At 45.8% G+C, this 23,140-nt stretch overlaps 1 protein-coding gene across 1 annotated transcript in view; it reads right to left on the minus strand.

Annotated features, from left to right (window-relative positions):
• The window catches only part of CCDC40 (coiled-coil domain containing 40), a 59,588-nt gene that overhangs the window by 13,571 nt on the left and 22,877 nt on the right, over nt 1-23,140 (minus strand). The window contains exons 8-14 of the mRNA XM_030206607.1: nt 22,874-22,996; nt 22,158-22,279; nt 20,834-21,077; nt 17,988-18,170; nt 17,201-17,446; nt 3,562-3,775; nt 1,139-1,308 (exon numbers count right to left, since the gene is read on the minus strand). Of these exons, the coding sequence (XP_030062467.1) occupies nt 1,139-1,308; nt 3,562-3,775; nt 17,201-17,446; nt 17,988-18,170; nt 20,834-21,077; nt 22,158-22,279; nt 22,874-22,996 (1,302 nt within the window). The remainder of the gene's footprint in view (nt 1-1,138; nt 1,309-3,561; nt 3,776-17,200; nt 17,447-17,987; nt 18,171-20,833; nt 21,078-22,157; nt 22,280-22,873; nt 22,997-23,140) is intronic.

The raw sequence follows: 23,140 nt of genomic DNA on the forward strand, positions 1-23,140 counted from the left end.
ACTATCCCACTGGTTCTGGAATAGTGGGAAGCTAAGTAATGGAATTACTGTTTTGTGGAGGAGACAGGGCTCAAGGCTAGGATCAGACCCCAGTCAGGGTTTTGCTAGAACCATCAGAGAAGGTGGAAGAGAGATCTAAAGAAAGTAGTGGTGGGGTGCTGAGTCACAGAAGCTCGGGACCTGTAAGATCTGAGATTCTGCTGCAGAAGAACATTCTGCTCCAGTAGCAGACAAAAACGATCCAAGTAAAAGATGGTGTAGAAAGTCAGAACAAGCTCTCCTTGGACTAACACGGAGACTGTGACACCTTACTCTGGATCATCAAAAAAGCCAGAAGAACTTTCCAGAACATACAGATGCCTTCTTTAGATGTGACTGCAAGGTTAAAAGAAGGAAGTTTTTTCCTCTTTAGAGACTGATGGGAGGAGAAATCCTCAGAGTACGGGTGTTGAGGGATTACTGAGTAGAGATTGGATTAGGAGAAACCACCTGGTGGTTACAGCAGAAGACTGAGAACAAAGAAAGTCAGAGTCAGTGGCGTACCAAGGGGGGGGGGGGGGGGTGGTCCGCCCCGGGTGCACGCTGCTGTTACTTCCTGTTCCGGGGCAGAGAGCAGGGCCAGCGGAGCTGACAGGCGTGTGGCTGCTCCCAGCAGCCAAGAAGGCACCCGGGGGGGGGGTGTTGATGCGCCGGAAGGGGGGGTTTGATTCGCCGGGGGGGGGGGGGTGTTGATGCGCCAGAAGGGGGAGTTGATTCACCAGGGGGGGGGTGTTGATGCACCAGAAGGAGGGGTTTGATTCGCCAGGGGGGGGTGTTGATGCGCCGGAAGTGGGGGTTGATTCGCCAGGGGGGGTGTTTGATGCGCCAGAAGGGGGGTGTCGTGCTGCACCTGGGGGGGGGGGGGTGTGCAGCGGCGATCCACCCCGGGTGTCAGCCGACCTAGGATCGCCACTGGTCAGAGTTCAAATTCCACTCCTTGTGACCTTGAGCAAGTTGTTTGGCCCTCCAAAGTTCAACTTGAAGCCTACCATGGAAGGGACCTACCCTTGGCTGTAGATAAGACAATAATGAGCAGCTCAGTGACTAGGTTAATCAGAGGAGAGCATATGAACATAAGAAGCCACCTCCCAGAACTGACCTTGAGAGCAAGTATGAAGTCGGTCTCCATCAGCAGGTTGCTCTGCTCTAGCTCCTCCTTTGTGCAGTTATTCTTGCCCAGCAGAGATGTCAGCTTTGCCATATCATTGGACAGGTTCCTCATGTGACGCTCAATGTCCTTCTTTTCATTTTTTTCTTGCTGGATCTCATCTGTCAATAAATGAGAAACAATAAAGCAGGGAAAAAACCGAGGGGGTCCATATTCCACTGGCAACACTCAGCATTTTGCTGACTGCTGCCAGAATTATGGCCCGGAAATTCACTGAATTTCCTGGTTTAAAGTGTCTGCTACACCACAGCTGATATAGGGGCTCATTTTCAAAGCCCTTAGACATGCATAAGTACATAAGTATTGCCATACTGGGAAAGACCAAAGGTCCATCGAGCCCAGCATCCTGTTTCCAACACTGGCCAATCCAGGTCACAAATACCCGGCAAGATCCCCAAAATGTACAAAACATTTTATACTGCTTATCCCAGAAATAGTGGATTTTCACCAAGTCCATTTAATAACAGTCTATGGACTTTTCCTTTAGGAAGCCGTACAAACCTTTTTTAAACTCCGCTAAGCTAACCGCCTTTACCACATTCTCTGGCAACGAATTTCAGAATTTAATTACACATTGAGTGAAGAAACATTTTCTCCGATTCGTTTTAAATTTACTACACTGTAGCTTCATCGCATGCCCCCTAGTCCTAGGGCCCTCAAAATAGTCCTAGTCCTCACAAAATACCATAGTAACCTGTGGTACTTTGTGGGCCCGATAGTCAGACCGCGGGAGGTAGCCGGGCTGACTCCTGCGGTCGGCGCTAAGACTGGACATTCAATGATGGGCAGTTTCAACTTAACTGGCCAAGCCATATTCAGCGCTGGCTGGTTAAAACCAACCAAAGATAGGCCTGCTATTTCGGCAGCCAAACTTAGCTACTGATCCACTGAATATTGCCAGATAGCCAGTTAAGTGTCATTTAACCAGTCAGTTCTTGGTCTCCAGATGCTGGTGGTAGGAGTGCATAACCCAAGAATCTGGACCGGTCTACAGGAATACTAAGAAAATTTGGAAAAAAAATCCTTGATTTTTCTGATGGTGTGGAACTTCTTCTATGACATTAGCCCAGTGGCGTAGCCAAGGGTGGGCCTGGGTGGGCCCTGGCCCACCCACTTTGTGTTCAGGCCCACCCATTAGCAGCACACCTATGATGTGGCTGGCAGGGATCCCCAAGCCCCACCAGCCGAAAAGTCCCAACAACTGTCCTTCCTACATACTTTGTAAATAGCAGATCTTTGCCTGCAGCAAGCAGAGACTGATACATACTGCTCGCACTGGCCCCACAGCCTTCCCTCTGACATATTCCTGCCTATGCGGAAACAGGAAGTTGCGTCAGTGGGGAGGCTGTGGGGCCAACATGAGCAGTGCGTATTAGTTGCTGCTCGCTGCTGGTGAAAATGGTGAAAATCTGCTATTTAAAAGGTATGCGGGGAGGGGGATGTTTGAGAGACCCTATGGCATGCAGGCGAGAGAAGGAGAGACCAAATCACTTGTGGGACAGGGATGTTCTGCCCACCCATTCTGTGCCCAGGCCCACCCAAAATTGGGTGTCTGGCTACGCCCCTGCATTAGCCAGGAGGAGGATTTTGATTTCTGCTGAAGAACACTGCATTGACTTGGAGCAGGGCAAATGATTTTAGACATTGAATGTATCCATTTTTTATAACGCAGAGATTCCAATTGTCAGTTGTAATGGGGAAAATGGTCTTCCACTGGGATTTTTAATTCCTGAGTATAGTAAAAAAAAAAACTAGGTCCCACGGGGAGAATCTAAGATGGCTGCCTGAGAGAGGGCACGGGGAAGCTTCGCTCTGCACTTCACTATTGTTAATATGGGGAAGAAGCGCAAGGGGAAACCTTGAGTTTTTCCTGCTGAATCTCAAGTGATATCCTCTTACCGGCAGGCTATGATTGTGGAAGCGTTCGCCCCAAGAACGCTGACTTCTCTTGCTGAGCTGCAAGAAACAACGGCTATGGGAGATGCCAATGTCAGCTTGAGCCTTGATCAGCGTTCTGCTCCTCCTCCCCTCCTGTTTGAGCCAAAGAAGGGCTACAGTCACTTGCACTGCTGGCTCCTCCCACATCCAAATGGCTTGAATTTGGACGTCTTTGGTTTCGAAAATGGCCGAAAATCAAAGACGTCCAAATCCAAGGACGCCCAAGGTATTTTCAAACACAAAGATGGACTTCCATCTTTTTTTGAAAATGACCTTTTCCCCGCCTCCGAATCTGGATGTTCTACAAAGACGTCCAAATTCCAACTTAGACGTTACTTTCGAAAATGCCCCTCCATGTCACCAGTGGGATGCACAAAATGCCTCCTTTTGAAGGGAAGTTAAAAAAATGCACTCACTCTCCAGGCGGACTTTCTGTTGCTGTTTGATGTTCAGCTCCTTCTTTAACATCTCCACCGCAGCCTCCTGCTCCTCACGCTCATGACTCAGTTTCACCAGCTCGTTCTGCAGCCTCAGCCAGTACTCCTGCACTGAGATGGTCTGCGAGCTGCAGTCCTCAATATCTTTATTTAAATTCTTGATCTGGATTTCAAGGGGTCCAAGTGGTTCCCCCTGCAAAAGTAAAAGTTGATGACAGAATAGCGTGCAATCAGAAAGTTGATTATTTATTTATTGCATTTGTATCCCACATTATCCCACCTATTTGCAGGCTCAATGTGGCTTACATAGTTCTGTAAACATTGTCGTTACAGGATAGCAGATACATTTAGTATTGTGTAGAAATTAAGTGAGGGAAGAAAGAAGAAGGCGGGGAGTGAATAGGGTAATTGTAGGAGGGGGGCTTTCTTAACTGAGTGGGTTTGGTGAGGTGGACTAGTGTGGCTATCGGTTCTCATTGTAGGCTTTGTTGAAGAGATAAGTCTTCAGAGATTTGCGGAAGACAGTTGCTTCGTCGATTGTTCTCAGGTCTGTAGGCAATGCATTCCATAATTGCGTGCTTAAGTAGGAGAAGGTGGTGGCGTGCATCTGCCTATATTTTAGTCCTTTACAGCTGGGGAAGTGTAGGTTGAGAAATTTGCGAGGACACCATCAGGTACGTGACCGGCTATTAGATCCCTCAGCACACGTATTGGGCTACATGTTCGCAAGACTGGACTGGACATCTTGTGCCAAATGTTCAAAGTAAACTAACTGCGTTAAAATGGATTGAACAAATTAGAATCACAGGTTAGAGCCTATGGACAACGATTTGGACTTTTCCCTACACCAGCAAACAAAGCCAAGCTGTTGACATCGCAGTTAAATCTTAACGAGTTTTTACATCAGAGAGCTAGGAAGGCTTCAAATCTGGGGGATTTTTCCTGACCTCTCTAGGGCTACTCCAGAGAGGTGAAAATTGTTTTAGGCAATGCGCCAAGAAACTTTAGCAGTGTTTCAATTACAGTTTCCTTGCAAGTGTCCAGTGAAATATGAAAATGTACAAGATGTTTTCTTTATTCCTCAACAGCTTAGATCATCTATATAAATAATTCTCACCTCCAACGTTCAGAACCTCACTGTGTGGCAGGGAAACACTCACTCTCACTCTCACTCATAGACCCACCCTCAGCCCCGCCCCATCCACACATAATTCACAACCCCAACATTCTAAATGCAAATTTGTAGTTGCAAGTTCCCATGAGTGTATGCCCCGCCCTCGCGTCACAACGTGATGATGTGGAGGGCGGGGCTATGACACTCAGCCAATCGTCAGTTCCACTGCCCTCCGACGCTACCCCCCGAAGCACTGCGAGAAACAGCGGACTACGCAGGGCCTCCACCCCCCCCCCTGACGCACAGCGACAAACACCGAGCTACGCAGGGGGAGGAGTGCCGTCCGAACACCTGAGCCGCCGGCAACCCGAAGCTGCCGCCCGCAAAATAAAACTACCCGCCTGCACCCTCCCCACGCTGCCGTCCTGCGCCATCCCGACACTGCCGCAGCTAAACCTTGCTAGCGCCCGTTTCATGGCTCACAGAAACGGGCCTTTTTTTACTAGTTTCTGAATATTAAGATATTTGCCTCTGAGAGAATAGCTCCAGTACCCTGGGCCTGTGTTGTATAAGGCTGGAAGAAATTATGGTCTGTTATGTTTGAAACCTGCTTACAGTTGAATTTCTGCTTTATTTGTTTTCCTATTTAGCTCCCTGGGTATTGTATTCTCTGTAATCTCCCCCCCCCCCCCCCCCTCAGTAATTGTGAGCTAAATAGTGTTAAAAAAACATATACTCTTTTTTTCTAATTGGAATATAATTTTATATGTTTTCTTTCACAATATTTCTTGTGCAAGAGTTCTGCTGTAATTATTTTGAAAACTAATAAATATAGGGGAAAAAAAGGAAGTCTTTACAATAAGTTTCAACTATATAAGTCTGGCAATAAAACAGGGAGGCTGTTGGCCCGGCTGACTAAAAATAAAACTGGACTTCAAACAGTAACGTCTGTTCATAATAGTAACGGGACTAACCTCCATGATGACGGAGCCATTTTAAAGCAGTACTGACACTTCTATGAGAGCCTCCATGCAGCCCCGCCAGAGCTAGGGTTAACGGGGGATACCTATTTGAGTGCATTGGACTTGCCAACGGTGCTTCCTCAGGATCGGGCTATTTGTGACGGATGCAAATAATCAGAGTGTGTTGTGTAAAGCCCTGGGTTTAGATGGCTTCTGGGTAGGATTTTACAAACTGCTGAAAGAGGAGATTTTAACCTCGTTGATAGTGGTCTTTAACGAGATGATGGGGCACCAGAAACTGCCACATAGCCTTCAGACCACACAAAGTTTGGCATTTCCTAAACCGGGTAGAGATCCTACCAAGGTGGAATCTTATTGCCCAATCTCACTGATTAACTATGAGGCGAAATTGTTAGCTAAAATCATGGCTAATTGGCTTTCTCGAGTGTTGCCAAAGTTGATCACCACACCTCAGGCTGGGTTTGCTAAGGGTAGATATTGTGTTCAGAACGTCAGATGAATTTTGACCTCGTTGGATGTAGTGATGCACCAGGTGTTGCCATCCTTATTAATCAGCTTCGACGCCGAAAAAGCATTTGATAAAGTACAATGGGACTTTTTGTATGCTACGTTACATACTTATAATATGCAGGGATTTTTTTCAAGATGTGATATGAACTTTGTATGACAGCCCCAAGGCAGTGTTGAGCATTAATGGATTGGTAACAGACCATTTTCGGATTTGTCATGGGACTCGGTAGGGTTGCCCCTTGTCACCTATACTATTTGTTTTAACCTTGGATCCCCTAGTTAGGGTAATTAGCTCTAATTCAGATATTAAAGGGGTCTCGTTGAGGAACTCTACATTTAAAATTGTGGCCTTTGCTGATGATATGTTAGTCCATATCACCCACCCACAAATGTCATTGGTGGCCTTGCTGAAGAGCTTCTGAGAGTATGGTCTGTGCCCTGAAAAAGATAAGTACAAATCAAGGTAAGGTATACACAAAAAATGGCACATGTGAGTTTATCTTGTTGGGCAGACTGGATGGACCGTGCAGGTCTTTTTCTGCCGTCATCCAGTGGCGTAGCCACAGGTGGGCCTGGGTGGGCCAGGGCCCACCCACTTAGGGCTCAGGCCCACCCAACAGTAGCGCACATTTAGCGGTAGCTGGTGGGAATCCAAAGCTCCGTCAGCTGAAGACTTCCGCCTAATGGTAACAAAAACGCTACTCTCAACAATACTGGAACCTGCGAATGCTCAGTTTTCAGCGCATGCCTTCTGCGGACTGCCAAGGTGGAAAGAAGCGTTTTCCTGCCAGATTAGATATTTTTTTGGTGGTGGTGGTTTGGAGAACACTTGGTGCCCACCCACTTCTTGCCTAGGCCCACCCAAAATCTGTTGTCTGGCTACGCCCCTGCCGTCATCTACTATGTTACAATGTATGGCGATTTTTCTGGATTTCAGTTAATGACCAATGTGGTCTTTAAATATCTAGGCATATATCTAACTGGAGATTTTTCTCACTTATACAGTCTTAATGTGCAGAAACTGTTACCGTTTTCTAAAACAAAATTAGCACAGTGGCAAAATCTGCCTTTATCCTGGGGGAGGGGGGGAGGATATCTGTATAAAATATCTTTGTTTCCTAAATGGTTATATGTTTTGCAGTTGCTTCCTTTATATTTACTTAAAAAGGACCTTAAGTCGCTGTCCCAGTTACTTTCTCTGGTTTTTTTGGCAAGGGAAAAAACCTAAATTGAAGCTTCAGCTCTTCAGGGCTTTTTTTGAGGGGGTACTTGGGGGTACTGAGTACCGGCACCTTTTTCATTGTCTGCTAAAATTGAACCATGGTTCCCAAGTTTTGCTTGAAAAAACGCACTGCAACTCTTATATGGTAGATGGTCTTGGGGAGGTTTGGGGCTTCCGGATTTGGGGGGTCTATAATAAAGCATGTTTGTTGTGTCATTTCAAAGATTGGGTCTTCGGATCTCATGATTATACCCCGATAACATATGAACGGGATTTCTTAACCCTTTGGTGTCCTATTTTCTTATTACCTGCACCTGCCAAACTGCTTCCTTCACATTTAAAAATGAGTATTTTAGGTCCTCTCCGAGCTGTGTGGAAGGATGTAGCAAGATTATGGAATCAGGATCCCTGTGCTTCAGGTTTGCTTCCTTTACGGAACAATGTTGAATTTTCCCCCCAGTTGTGATTCAGCGACATTTTTTTATTGGGAGCAGAGTGGGGGAGGGGAGGGTGGAGAGACTATACTGGCTTTTTCAGATTTCCTATACACTTATTTGCGTATCGCCTACGTTGCAGACCTTCCTGCCACAGTACTTGATACACATTATGGCAGAACTTTAAGAACCTGGTTAGATTCTCACTATCCATAACAGACTTCTTCAGAAATTTAAACAGGTAGATTTCCAGGTAATCATTGATAGATGGGTGGCTGATCTGGGAGCTGGTCTGACTATTGATTTTAGGCGATCCATAGCAAATATTCCAGCCACTGTATATGCCGCTGATTTAACAGTTTTGGGTGCTCCTGCAAGATTATGCTACTCAGCGGCAAGTGTGTCACATGGGGGCCATGTCATCTTCAATCTGCTCTAAATGCCAAGAATAAACATTTTATCATGCTATTTGGCGATGCCCTCCTATTTATATCTTTTGGAAACGTATTTTTGGCTATCTTACTAAAATCGTAGGCCAATATATCTCTCCTTTACCTTTAGGAGCGATTTTCAATCGAGGTGAAGTATTCTGCTTAACAGGGGCGGGTACATAAGTACATAAATAATGCCACACTGGGAAAAGACCAAGGGTCCATCGAGCCCAGTATCCTGTCCATAACAGCGGCCAATCCAGGCCAAGGGCACCTGGCGAGCTTCCCAAATGTACAAACATTCTATACATGTTATTCCTGGAATTGTGGATTCTTCCCAAGTTCATTTAGTAGTGGTTTATGGACTTGTCCTTTAGGAAACCGTCTAACCCCTTTTTAAACTCTGCTAAGCTAACCGCCTTCACCACGTTCTCCGGCAACGAATTCCAGAGTTTAATTATGTGTTGGGTGAAGAAAAATTTTCTCTGATTTGTTTTAAATTTACTACACAGTTATTTGTGTGGAAAGCTTGTATTCTTGGGAAGAAATGCATTTTGCAACACTGGGTTGGGGCTTCCGTTCCATCCTTTTAGCAACGGAGACTTCAACTTCAGAATTTTATATTACTGCAATTAAGAGGTGCCAATCACACTTTTAAAAGAAGAAAACTGGTGAGGTCCATCTGGAATGATTATCGGCCCTCGCTAGCTCCCAGAGCGCGTAGTTTTGTCTTGAACAGCTTGCATTTATGATGTGAACTGGGAAGCTCTTTATTGGGAGGTATAAGTACAGCCTCCTGATCATTTCTTTCTGTTTATTCATTCACTCACTCACTCACTCATTCAAGGTTTGATATACTGCTGAAACTGACGAATAAATCACAGCAGTTTACAACCAAAACCAAAAAGCATAGAAAAGAACTACAAAATGCAATAGGAAAGAAACCATACACACGAGGGAACTAATTAAAACAGCTTTCACATTCGGGGCTAATATTTATATCTGCCGTCTCCCAAGTACCTGCACTCAAAAAGGAATGCCTCACTCGCTGTCTTTGAAATTTAACATAAAGCATGCATGCTACAAGCAACCCTGGACCTTACAACCTGCATTTGGATGCAGGGGCGTAGCTACGGGTGGGCCTGGGTGGGCCCAGGCCCACCCAAACTTAGCTGAGGCCCGCCCAGTTTGTCCTGCGGCCCAGACACTTTCCCTCCAGGTCCGCCCATCCGTGATCCAACATCCTTCGTTCCGGAGCGAAGCTGCCTGAATGGCAGCGCTCGTCTCATCGCAGCTACAGCGCCCTCAGCTGATCTACACGGTGGCGCTCTCAGCAGCCTCGTTCTCACTCCGCCAGATCATCAGGCTAAAAAAATAGTTGCACGTGCACGCACGCAGTGTACGTTGCAGCGAGGAGGGTTGAGGAGGTGAGGAGCATTGAGCTAGCTAGTGCGAGGAGGTAGGCCTGGAAAGTTCTTTGTTCGAGCCCAGGAGCTCAGACAAGCACTGCAGGTAATAAAAGTACTTTTTTTTTTTTAACATTGTGTAATTTGTAGTATCCCAAGAAACACTACTCATGCCCCTCTCTCTCTATGTATGTACGTATGTATATATATATAGTGCCCACCAATATTAGCTCTGGGCCCAGCCAAAATGTCAGGTCTGGCTACGCCACTGTTTAGATGGCTATAGAGGGTAATCAAAACCATTTTTTTCCTGTTTTGACTGAAACTCGCCATTCAGGTTCAGCTGAAACCATAAACAGGCCCTTCCCAGTCCTACTGTATCACTGGTGGTCTAGTGGCTAGTTGGGGCAGGAGCAATACCTAGTCACTCTCCAGCTCATACCGGCTCCACTGACAAAATGGCTGCTGGGACCTCCCACAGTAGTATAGCCAGACTGCCACTGGTGGTCCCGGCAGTCATGTTGAGAATGTAGCCGACATGGGTAGGAGTGACTGTGGATCACCCTTCCACCCTCTTGACCACCAATGATGCAGCAGGCCTGAGGGGGGGGTCTTAGGTGTGGTTCGGGCCTATGTGTGATTCTGGGAGGGGGAGAGAGTGGGGGCTATGGGTTGCACAGAACAGTTTCAGTTGAAAATGCACTGGCATTTTTGGCTGAAAATGAAACAAGACTAAGACTAAATAAATCTGAATTTTGGTTCAGTTTCAATGCTGAAACCAAAAATGAAACTGAAATTTTGTTGGCCTCTAGATGGAAATGCAATGGAAATGGGACTTGATATACTGCCTTTCTGAGGTTTTTGCAACTACATTCAAAGCGGTTTACATATATTCAGGTACTTATTTTGTACCAGGGGCAATGGAGGGTTAAGTGACTTGCCCAGAGTCACAAGGAGCTGCAGTGGGAATCAAACCCAGTTCCCCAGGATCAAAGTCCACTGCACTAACCACTAGGCTACTCCTCCACTCATTCCACCAATAAGAGCCAACCTCATCAGTGATGTCACAATGGCTTGATTGCCCATACTTGGCTCACTTCTGATATTGTGATGTCATAAGGAAAAGGGGGAAAGGGAAATGGGACATGATATACCGCCTTTCTGAGGTTTTTGCAACGGTTTACATATATTCAGGTACTTATTTTGTACCAGGGGCAATGGAGGGTTAAGTGACTTGCCCAGAGTCACAAGGAGCTGCAGTGGGAATCAAACTCAGTTCCCCAGAATCAGAGTCCACTGCACTAACCACTAGGCTACTCCTCCACTCATTCCACCAATAAGAGCCAACCTCATCAGTGATGTCACAATGGCTTGATTGCCCATACTTGGCTCACTTCTGATATTGTGATGTCATAAGGGAAAGGGGGAAAGGGAAATGGGACATGATATACCGCCTTTCTGAGGTTTTTGCAACGGTTTACATATATTCAGGTACTTATTTGTACCAGGGGCAATGGAGGGTTAAGTGACTTGCCCAGAGTCACAAGGAGCTGCAGTGGGAATCGAACTCAGTTCCCCAGAATCAGAGTCCACTGCACTAACCACTAGGCTACTCCTCCACTCATTCCACCAATAAGAGCCAACCTCATCAGTGATGTCACAATGGCTTGATTGCCCAATACAGTTCCCCAGGATCAAAGTCCACTGCACTAACCACTAGGCTACTCCTCCACTCATTCCACCAATAAGAGCCAACCTCATCAGTGATGTCACAATGGCTTGATTGCTCTACTTGGCTCACTTCTGATATTGTGATGTCATAAGGGAAAGGGGGAAAGGGAAATGGGACTTGATCTACCGCCTTTCTGAGGTTTTTGCAACTACATTCAAAGCGGTTTACATATATTCAGGTACTTATTTTGTACCAGGGGCAATGGAGGGTTAAGTGACTTGCCCAGAGTCACAAGGAGCTGCAGTGGGAATCGAACTCAGTTCCCCAGGATCAAAGTCCACTGCACTAACCACTAGGCTACTCCTCCACTCATTCCACCAATCAGAGCCAACCTCATCAGTGATGTCACAATGGCTTGATTGCCCGATACTTGGCTCACGTCTGATATTATTATTATTGCATTTGTACCCCACATTATCCCACCTTTTTGCAGGCTCAATGTGGCTTACAGAGTGTTATTATGATGCAGTCATTACATGATCTTAGATAAAGTCGATAATAAGTTAAGGTAGGTAAATTTAGAAGTAAGAGCTAGGTAGGTATTGTGAGAGGTATTATATGTTGTGATGTCATAAGGGAAAGGGGGAAAGAGAAATGGGACTTGATCTACCGCCTTTCTGAGGTTTTTGCAACTACATTCAAAGGGGTTTACATATATTCAGGTCCTTATTTTGTACCAGGGGCAATGGAGAGTTAAGTGATTTGCCCAGAGTCACAAGGAGCTGCAGTGGGAATCGAACTCAGCTCCCTAGGATCAAAGTCCACTGCACTAACCACTGGGCTACTCCTCCACTCCATATAAAAAAAAAAAAGATGGCTTTCACTGTTAGTTAGATGCGGTTGAAAGAATATCTCAGCACCACCCAGTCCCCGCATCTCACAGAGATGCAACTCTGGGCATTGCCTGAGTGTCCACCCTGGGATGCAGTTTTCTGCGGAAGCAAATTGAGAAACATTGGACATCTGCTGTAAAGCTGTTTGTGTATGGCAGTGGTTCTCAGATTATCCATAACGAACATGCATGAAATTAATTTGCAAGCAATGGAGGCAATGTATGCAAATCTTTCTCATACATATTCATTGGTGCTTCTGCAGGACAGCTTTAGAGAACCACTAATATAGAAAAACCTTTCCCAAGTATTAGCATATCTCAGAAGAAAAGCATTTCAGTTTGAAGTGTTTCTAGAGCTTAAATGCCAAGCGACAATTTACGCTTGCTTTAGCTTTTAAAAAAGGTTTGCATTTGAATTCCAGCCCACAGCCTCTCTGCATCGATCCCTCGATAACAGAACTGTTTGCATAATGCGCTTCCTTACTTGTTTCTTGCTTTCTGTAGCTGAACGCCACAATTCAGGCGCTCACCTTGCGCGGGAAGATTCGATTCTATAACAGCATTATGGACTAGATTTTATAATCTAGTAAATAAATATTTATAATAATAATAATATAATTTATTATAAATAGATTGGTGCTGAAAAATGTATATGCTGAGAGCTATTGTATACAGGATCTGTGCCCTTTATAGAAAAGCGCTAAGCGTAAATGCCAGCAATTATGACTAAGTTAGACGCTGATTGAATCTATTCTGTAACAATGCGCATAAATTCTGGGAATGCCCCTGTTCACGCCCCCTTGAAATTACACGCTATAGAATGCATATATCTCCCTATTAAGGCCAATAATTGGTTGTTAGCAGCCAATTATAGGTGCTGATTGGCTCATTACACAATTAAGTTGCGCGTGCACAACTTTAATTGCCATTTATAGAATCCTGGGCTATGCATGTACTTTCTGCTTTAGACACTAGAATAAGTCAGCAGTTAACGTCTAGATTTAGGCATACCTACTTATTCCATATCAATAGCAGGTGTAAATGCATGAGCCTAAATGCAGCAGTTATGCATGAAAGTGATTGACACAACCATGGCCCGCCCATGCTCTTCCCTCTGTAAAAGCTCCACCCATGCTCTGCCCTCTGTGAATGCCCTGCCCATGCTCAACCACCTGTGAACGCCCCACCCATATTCCGACCTCTGTGAATGCCATGCCCACCCCCTGTGAACATTCCACCCATGCTCCACCCCCTGTGACTGCCCTGCCCATTGTCCACCACCTGTGAACGCACCACCCATATTCTGACCTCTGTGAACGTCCCACCCATGCTCCGTCCCCTGTGAATGCCCTGCCCATGCTCCACCACCTGTGAACGCACCACTCATATTCCGACCTCTGTGAACGTCCCACCCGTGCTCCGCCCCTTGCATTTCCAGGCTAAGGTAGCTTGTGCACTAAGGTGCGCTAGTGTTTTTAGCGCGTGCTATATGTTAGAGGACACCCATATATTCCTATGGGTGTCTCTAGCATTAGTAAATAGGGCCCTAAGTTATAGAATTCTGCTGAGCCCAAATCTATGCTTAAGTATATAAGCACTAGTAATTCTATATCCTGTGTGCAGAATTGACGCTTAACTTTAGGTGACATGATATAGAATGAGGGGGTTAAAGCTTGACTTTATAACAGGTGGCCTAGAGAAGTCCAGATAGGCGCCTACATGTCTTTAGAAAATAAGTTCCTAGAACCAGCCCAACAGTGAGCAAATTCATCTGCCCTGTAGACGCTGTGAATTTGTCCATATATTCTAGAGACCCAAAATTCAAATACAAACATCCTGATATTTGCAGTAGCTGGGACTCTGCATGGATAATCAGTGGCACTATCCTGATGGCTTAACTTTATCCATGGATACTGCTCTCAATATTACTGCTATCCAGACAGTGGCCAGATCAGATGCTGAATGTAAGCAGGTTTCAAATGAAAGTTTCAAGTTTATTAAAAGATTTACTATCCCGCTAATCAACAGTGTGGCTAAGCAGATGACAATCTAATAAGGAGAGGATATAGGAAAAGCACAGTAAGGACAAAATATCACATAGACTCACAAAAAAGGAAACTGGGAGGAGCTACAAGAACGATAGGAAAGGAGAGGGTCAGGCAAAAATCACCAGTGTTTCATACATCCTGGTTAGCACTCATTAGCCTCCAAAAGAAAAGGGATGTCTTTAATTCTGTTTTGAACTGGGCCAAAGTTGGAAGGTGCTTCAGACATAGGGATATGATTCCAAAGCTGGGGTGCTTGAACTGAAAAAAGTGGAATAGGAATTGCAGATAAGGAAGGGACAATTAGAAGATCCTTCTGAGACGAACTTAGAAGACGGGAGGGACAATAAGGGGTCAAATACACTGAAAGGCTCCCTGAAGATTCAAGGTTTATATATCAGAAGAAGCAGTTTATAGATAACTTGGGAGGAGACTGGTAGCCAGTGAGCACCTTTTAAGAGTGGTGTAACATGATCATGCTTCTTCTGTCCAGTAATGAGTTTAATTGCAGTGTTCTGGATGAGTTGTAGTCTTTTGAGGTCACGTTGCGGAATGGGCATTGCAGTAGTCATGTTGTGATTTTGGAGGCCGTATCTTGCTAAGGATGTGAAAAGAATCGAAGCGGTGCAAAGAAAAGCTACGAGAATGGTATGGGATTTGCGTTACAAGACGTATGAGGAGAGACTTGCTGACCTGAACATGTATACCCTGGAGGATAGGAGGAACAGGGGTGATATGATACAGATGTTCAAATATTTGAAAGGTATTATTCCGCGAACGAATCTTTTCCGGAGATGGGAAGGTGGTAGAACGAGAGGACATGAAATGAGATTGAAGGGGGGCAGACTCAAGAAAAATGTCAGGAAGTATTTCTTCACGGAGAGGGTGGTGGATGCTTGGAATGCCCTCCCGCGGGAGGTGGTGGAGATGAAAACGGTAATGGAATTCAAACATGCGTGGGATAAACATAAAGGAATCCTGTTCAGAAGGAATGGATCCTCAGGAGCTTAACCGAGATTGAATAGCAGAGCCGGTAGTGGGAGGCGGGGATAGTGCTGGGCAGACTTATACGGTCTGTGCCAGAGCCGGTGGTGGGAGGCGGGACTGGAGGTTGGGAGGCAGGGATAGTGCTGGGCAGACTTATACGGTCTGTGCCAGAGCCGGTGGATGGGAGGCGGGGTTGGTGGTTGGGGGGGCGGGGATAGTGCTGGGCAGACTTATACGGTCTGTGCCCTGAAGAGCACAGGTACAAATCAAAGTAGGGTATACACAAAAAGTAGCACACATGAGTTGTCTTGTTGGGCAGACTGGATGGACCATGCAGGTCTTTTTTTCTGCCGTCATCTACTATGTTACTATGTTATGTATGTGATATAAGGGAAAGGGAATGGTTAAGTGACTTTCCCAGAGTCACAAGGAGCTGCAGTGGGAATCAAAACCCAGTTTACCAGGATCAAAATCTGCTACACTAACCACTAGGCTACTCCTCCACTCCAATAATAAATGAATGTATAAAAATATTCAATGCTGGGGGAAGAAGAAAAGGCCGAATTGATCTAATACGTTGGAGATTAAAAAAGGAGCGTCATAATATCCCCGTATGATTGCTGGGGATAATAAGTGTGTGTCATAGTACTGAGCAGTTTTAAAAGCTTTTAAAAACAAGAATTTTTGTACAAACATTTTATCTTTCCTTTTGATAGGTGTTTAGATGTGCAGGTTTTTTATTTGTACAGAAGGAATGACATGGTGATTGTTATTATGATGTTTATGTAATGTATTTTAATATGTATTCATTCTGTAATCCGCCTTTGGTTATAAGCACACTACGTTTTTAAAATGCCGCCATGAACGCCTGTGTCTGCTTTCGGGGTTCGTTTTCATACGTGTGTACTCTACACATTTTATAAGATCCTTTCACTATGTGTGAAATAGGCTTTACATGCATAAAGTGCTTTAAAAAATGATTCCCGGGGGTGCAGTTCAGGCCCCTCCAACTCCTCCTCAGCATGCATTAGCAGGGCTGGTGGGGATCCCAAAGGCTCACGAGCAGGAGAGATCCATGAGCTACAGACCTCCAGTGTTAGGCTGGGATGGTGCACACATAGATCATAAGCGAGATGTGCTGCCCGTGAGGGTTTAAAGGCAGAGCAGTGACGAGTAGCATGATAGACTCTCACTGCAACTGTCTGGATGCCATAGTTCAGTGACATATGCTGAAGGGAGGGGGTGGAAAAAGCTGTATGCCTAGTACCCCCTCTCCTCAAGACCTCTGGGCTCTCCAAAGATTGTGTTCCGGCTATGCTGCTGACAGAAACCCTGCTCGTCTAGTGAGCTTTGAGAATTCACTCTTTCTCATTAGTGGCATAGTGGTACGTCTTTAGAATGGAAGCTGATAATGAGAGAAGCTGGCTTGCAATACCTGTAACAAGTATAAATGCACCATTTTTAACTGTAGAAACATCACTCTGAAATTCAATATTCGTATTGAATGAAGGCAATAATGAACTTACCCCATAGAAAGCAGGGAGCCCCCTACCCACTCCAAGAGCAATAGCCAGTCAATGTCAGGGAGCCCTCCTCCCTCCATGGGCAATAGTCAGTCAGTGGCAGGAAGGTCCCCCCTCCACTTCATGGGAGTTAGTCAATGTCAGGGAGCCCCCCTCCCTCCATGGGCAATAGTCAGTCAGTGGCAGGAAGGCCCCCCCCCATTTCATAAGAGTTAGTCAATGTTAGGGAGCCCCCCTCCTTCCATGGGCAATAGTTAGTCAGTGGCAGGAAGGTCCCCCCTCCACTTCATGGGAGTTAGTCAATGTCAGGGAGCCCCCATCCCTCCATGGGCAATAGTCAGTCAGTTTAGAGGGCAACCAATGGCCATTGTGAGCATTAGTGACTGGTAAGCAACCTACCCCCATGCGGTTCATGGCTGACTCGATCTGCTTGCTGAGAAGATTGATGGCAGACTGTTTATGATCAATGACGACAATGCGCTTAGCAATCTCACTCTCGCTGCGAGAAATTGTCTCATTTATGCTTTGGACCTCCTGGTCCAGCTCTGACAGTGTCTTCTGAAGCATGGTCAGTCTGGAGTTAACATGGTTGATCTCCAGAACCATCTTGGCTGTTTCATTCTCTAGTTTAGAAAACTGCATCTCCTAAAGGGGGGAAAAGCATAAAGAAATGATTTTCCTTTGGATCCTGATTGTTAAACACTGCACAGGTTTGTCTGTCCTCCTCTGGGCTTCCAGCTCAGTTGGAACAAGGGCTGCGATTTGGTTTTGTGAACTTCATTTGCAGCTAGCTGAGAATTTTTACTTTATTTATATCCCTCCTAACTCAGTAGTCCAATCGTTGCAGTGCCAATCTTTGGCTGGGGGGAGGGGGGAGGAGTCCAGAGCCTTACAATTCAGCCTCTAGGTGTCACTGTTGCATAATAGCTGGGACTTCCCAAGGACTGGAAATGCTACCTCCAAATCATCCTCAGTCATGGCTGGCCCATGCAGCAAAGGATCTGACCACAAGAAATGAACCACTGAGCCACCAGCAATGTCCACAGCGTGGTTACAGCAGCAGCTCTGGCAGTCCAGCCCCACTGCACTAAGGAGAAGCTGTGAGGGGCCCAACCCTAGATCTCATTCTGCCTCTTTTACATACAATGCTACTGCAGAAATCCCTTCAGCCTTTGGACTCGGGTACCTGTTCAAACTTCTGTTTACGAAGTTTCTCAATCATAAGTAAGGAGAACTTGGCTGCTTTATGCAACACCATCTTCTCCTGCAGCTTCTCCAGTATCTGGTTCTTCATCGCCATTTTGGTTTGCGACTCTTGTTCAATCTGTTTGCGAACGGCTGATATTTCACTCCAGCGCAATGACCGATCCTGAGAGAAAACCAACACAAAAGGAAATAGGAAGAGTTCAGGAGAGTTCTCCTTCTGTTGGGTCAGTGGTTATAGCGGTGCTGAACACCATGATTTCCAGAATAGTGTGCTTCTAGGTCAGGGGTGGGCAACCTTTATACACAGAGGGCCACCTAGATTTATACACAGGCAACATATAAGAAATGTTTTAATAAAAAAAATAAATAAATGAATGTCAGTATGATTCCTAGCGGACTGCAATATCATGTAATGTCAATATTAGAAATGCACAGAGCTCCGCAGACCTTCTGTGATAAAATAAATAAACATTTAATTAAAAATGTTAGAAGAAAACTGCTAGAGTGGCTACTGTAATATTTACGAAATATAGTATTTACTGGAAATATATTTACTGAGTAAAGAAAAGCATGTACATAAGAACTGCCATACTAGGACAGACCGAATGCCCACCAAGCCCAGCATCCTGTTTCCAACAGTGGCCAAGCCAGGTCACAAATACCTGGCAAGATCCAAAAAAAGTACAAAACATTTTATGGTGCTTATCCCAGAAATAAGCAGTGGATTTTCCCCAAGTCCATTTTAATAAATAAATAAATAATGGCTTATGGACTTTTCCTTTAGGAAGTCATCCAAACCTTTTTTAAACCCCACTAAGCTAACTGCTTTTACTACATTCTCTGGCACACGTTGAGTGAAGAAATATTTTCTCCGATTCATTTTAAATTTACTACGTTGTAGCTTCATTGCGTCCCCTAGTTCTAGTATTTTTGGAAAGAGTAAACAAGTGATTCACGTCTACTCGTTCCACTCCACTCATTATTTTATAGACCTCTGTCATATATCTCCCCTCAGCCGCCTTTTCTCCAAGCTGAAGAGCCCTAGCCGCTATAGCCTTTCCTCATAGGGAATTCGTCCCATCCCCTTTATCATTTTCCTAAAGTACGAAGCGAGTCTAGTACATATTTTGACAAAATTAGCCCTCTTCCCTCCCCCCTTTCCTGAACTTCATAACAGACAATAGTAACAAGGTAACATCTTAACGAATCTACCAATGGTGGAGAGCCCGTGTTGTTATAACTCAAAATACAGTATTTAAAAATCAGGAAAACTCTGGTTGTTGGTGTTTTCTGTGTATATTTCCCACGGTCTTGCGGGCCACATAAATTAAATACTACTACTACTACTACTTAACATTTCTATAGCGCTGCTTGCATGCCAATTCCACCCACGGACCACGGGAAGAAGGTGGCTGTAAGAATCAGGAGACATAGAGGGGCATTTTCGATATGACGTCTAAGTCCGACTTTGGACATTTTGAAAAAAAAAGTCCAGAATCTAAATAGGGAAGAGGTCATTTTTGAAAAAGAAAAATGTCTATCTTTTTTTTCGAAAACACTGTGGACATTTTGTCTTTTGGACGTTTTGTCTTTTGGACATTTTTGAGGGTTTTTTTTGGTCCATTAAAAAAAAAAAAAGTCCAAGTGCAAAACGCAAAAAATCAAGCCATTGGGACGTAGGAGGAGCCAGCATTTTTAGTAGACTGGTCTCCCTGACATCCCAGGCCAGCAATAGGGCACCCTAGGGGGCACTGCAGTGGACTTCATAAACTGCTCCCAGGTACACATCTCACCATGAGCCCCTCAAAACCCACTACCCCCAACTGTACACCACTACCATAGCCCTTACAGGTGAAGGGGGAACCTATATGTGGGAGAGCTCACAGTTTCCTCCACAAGTGTAACAGGTAGGGGGCGGTAGGAGCCTGGGTCCACCTGTCTGCAGTGCACCACACCCACCACTAGACTACTCCAGGGACATGCATGCTATTCTGATGGACCTGAGTATAACATCTGAGGGTGGCACAGAGGCTGGCAAGTAATGTTTTTCATCACATTTTTGGGGGGTGGGAGGGGGTTAGTGACTACTGGGGGAATAAGGGGAGGTAATTCCTGATTCCCTCCAGTGGTCATCTGGTCACTTAGGGCATCTTTTTGTGCCTTATTCGTAATAAAGACAGGTCTAGATCAAAACGTTTAAGTTTTAGTCCTGGACGGTTTCATTCTGTTCCATTATGGCTGAAAAACGTCTAAATCTTAGGAACGCCCAAGCAGTGCCATAGCGGGGGCTAATGGCAGGTGCAGCACGGCGCACCCCCCCCCAGGAGCGCAACCCCCCCCCCCCAGGACCGCATTTTTACCTGCAGGAGGGCCGATCCGCCCCGAGTGCAAGTCACTCGGAGCTGCGTCGGCCCCGCTGGTTCCCTGCTCTCTCTGCCCCGGAACAGGAAGTAACCTGTTCCAGGGCAGAGGGAGCAGGGAACCAGCGGGGCCGGCACCCCCCGAGCACGTGCACCCGGGGCGGACCGCCCCTCCCACCCCCCTTCCTACAACACTGCGCCCAAGTTCCACCCTGAACACGCCTCTGGCATTCCCTCTTAAGATTTGGACGCATTTCTGGCGGACTTCAAAGGAAAACGTCTAAAAATAGGTTTCAAAAATACTGATTTGGACGTTATTGTGGGAAAAACGTGCAAATACAGACTTATGCCACTTTTGAAAATAAGCCCAGTAACTTTATACATCTTTGACCTCCTGCATGGAAGGTCAGATCCACTTCAGTGAAGCAGAGTCTCTCGGTGCATCTCAGCCCCAGGCTGCTCTTACCATGACGACTTTGTTCAGGGCGTGCTCCGTCTCATGCAGCGTGCGTGTGTACGTGCTGAAATCTACTTTTAGGGCTTCCTGTTTGCTCAGAGAGTGCGTAAGCAGTTTCTTGTTCATATTCACTTCGTTCTCGGCACGATTCAATGCAATGGCGAGATGTTCATTCTTCTCTTCCTCCTTCATGGCAGACCGCTTGAAGCCCTCGATTTCGGATTCCATGGTCCGCAGAAGATGGTGAACCTCACTGTAGGAGCAGAGCAAAGCAAACTGAGACTATCCGGATATCAGGCGACAATCGCACAGCTGTGAGCAAATGGTTTTAATCATGGAACAGAACTGTGTGATGCTCAGACCTTGTTGAGCAGGTTCGGCTTAAACGATGTTTTTACTGGTTGCGGTAACAATTCAGGAACTGCACCTGGTGTTTGAATAGCCCTCTAATTCAGTGGTTCTCAACGCAGTCCTTGGGACACAACCTAGCCAGTCAGGCTTTCAGCATATCCACAATGAATAAGTCTGAGAGAAATTTGCAAGCTCTACCTTCATCATATGCAAATCTACCTCATGCATATTCCTTGTGGGTTGCAGTGATGGTTTTGTTTGGACTTTGATGCTGGAAGTGGTTGATCTCTACATGTTTGTACATTATATAGATGTACCCACTTGGTGCTTATCGTTTTGTAACTGATCCCCCCTGGCCATAATATCTATAAAGTTTTGCATCCAAACTTCCAACTACAGAATCGTAGCACTTGCGCCTAACTTAATTGTTATATTAAGTACCAATGAGAGCCCTTAAGAGGTGTTAATTAAGGGGGTGTAGCCAGACCTCAACATTTGGGGGATCTGGAGCCCCAAGTGGGGGGGGGGGGGGAACAGTTTGGGCTGCCTCCCTGCCGCAATTCCCACCTCACCGCAACCCTACATACCTTGACTGGCAGGGGTCCCCTACCCCCGCCAGCTGGTCTTTCTCCAGCGCTGTTCTCCAAACATTGCCTGCCCTGCTTCCCCTCACGTCGCACGCTCAAGCAGGCAATGTTGGGAACCCCCGCCAGCCAAACCAGGGGCCCCCGATCCAGTATGGGGGGGGGCAGCCCCCTCCAGTAGCTAAGCCACTGGTTAATTGGCAGTAATTTGTAGTTATGAGTACCTACAAGCTGTTCTAGAAACACTATAGGGCAACTGCAGAGGAAGCGTCACATGGGCAGAGCAAGTCTTGCAGCTGCGCAGGTAACTTATAGAATACTATCACCAGCTTTAGGTGCAACTCATTTACACCACCAGCTGCACAACTGGTGCTTAGCGGCTCTGTTTCACGCCCTACCTCAGCAGTTCTCGAACAGCAGTTAAAGCCTCATCCCGCTTTCTCATCCCCAGCAGGCTGCTGTTCCACTGCTGTAGGAGCTGCTTCTTCTCCACAATGATGGCGTCAATCTCCATGTTGGCCTGCAAAAAAAGAGCCATTTTTCAGGATATGTACAAGGAAAATCTGTGAATGACGGAGGCAGTACATGAACATCTATCTCGTGGATAACAGAGTGCCTGAGTGTGTCTCTGAGTTACAGGCTTGCCATAGGATCCCGATTCTGCTTTTTATGGCACAGATAAACCTGCCATGTAAACATGGACATGGGGAGGAATTTCTCCAACAGGGGGCAACAATAATTTTGTTTGCATTACCCAACAGAGCTTCTTTCTATGATCCAGGTAGACACTGACAAGAATTGCCTTTTATAAGGAAGGATAGAAAGATTTAGACTACATGGATAGATCAAAGTAAAGAACCATTAATGTATCAACGGGCTTTCATTTCCCCATAAAACTTACTACACAAAAAAATGTCTGATTCTAGTGTCATCTCAGTAGCAGCAACATAAACCCTCTAAGTACCAGGCATACTGTGAAATATTGCAAACCTCTACCAAAAAAAAACCTAACAATGCAAGACTAACTTCCAAAACCCACACAATAAGGCCCTACCTAGGAAAAGGCAGCACTGCAAATAAGGCTAAGGGTGGGAAGGGAGATGTCACCTCATACCTCGGCTATAGTAGTCCGTGCCGCTTTACTGTCGTCATTCTGAGCAGCAATCTGCACGTTGTACATGGCAATCTGCTCATTGAGCTGCACAACTTGCCTGGTTTGGCGATCCACGTACAGGTCCTGAGAAAGAAAGCAGCAAGAATTTGTTCTATAAATGACAGGAAGGCAGGACGTCATAACTGGGCACATTGAAAAAGAATAACCCTCCCCCCCTCCAATTCTAGAAAGTTGCATGCGCAAGTTAGAGAATAAGGTCAGTTGCAC

This window comes from Microcaecilia unicolor, chromosome 6 (assembly GCF_901765095.1).
Source record: "Microcaecilia unicolor chromosome 6, aMicUni1.1, whole genome shotgun sequence".
Classification (NCBI taxonomy): domain Eukaryota; kingdom Metazoa; phylum Chordata; class Amphibia; order Gymnophiona; family Siphonopidae; genus Microcaecilia; species Microcaecilia unicolor.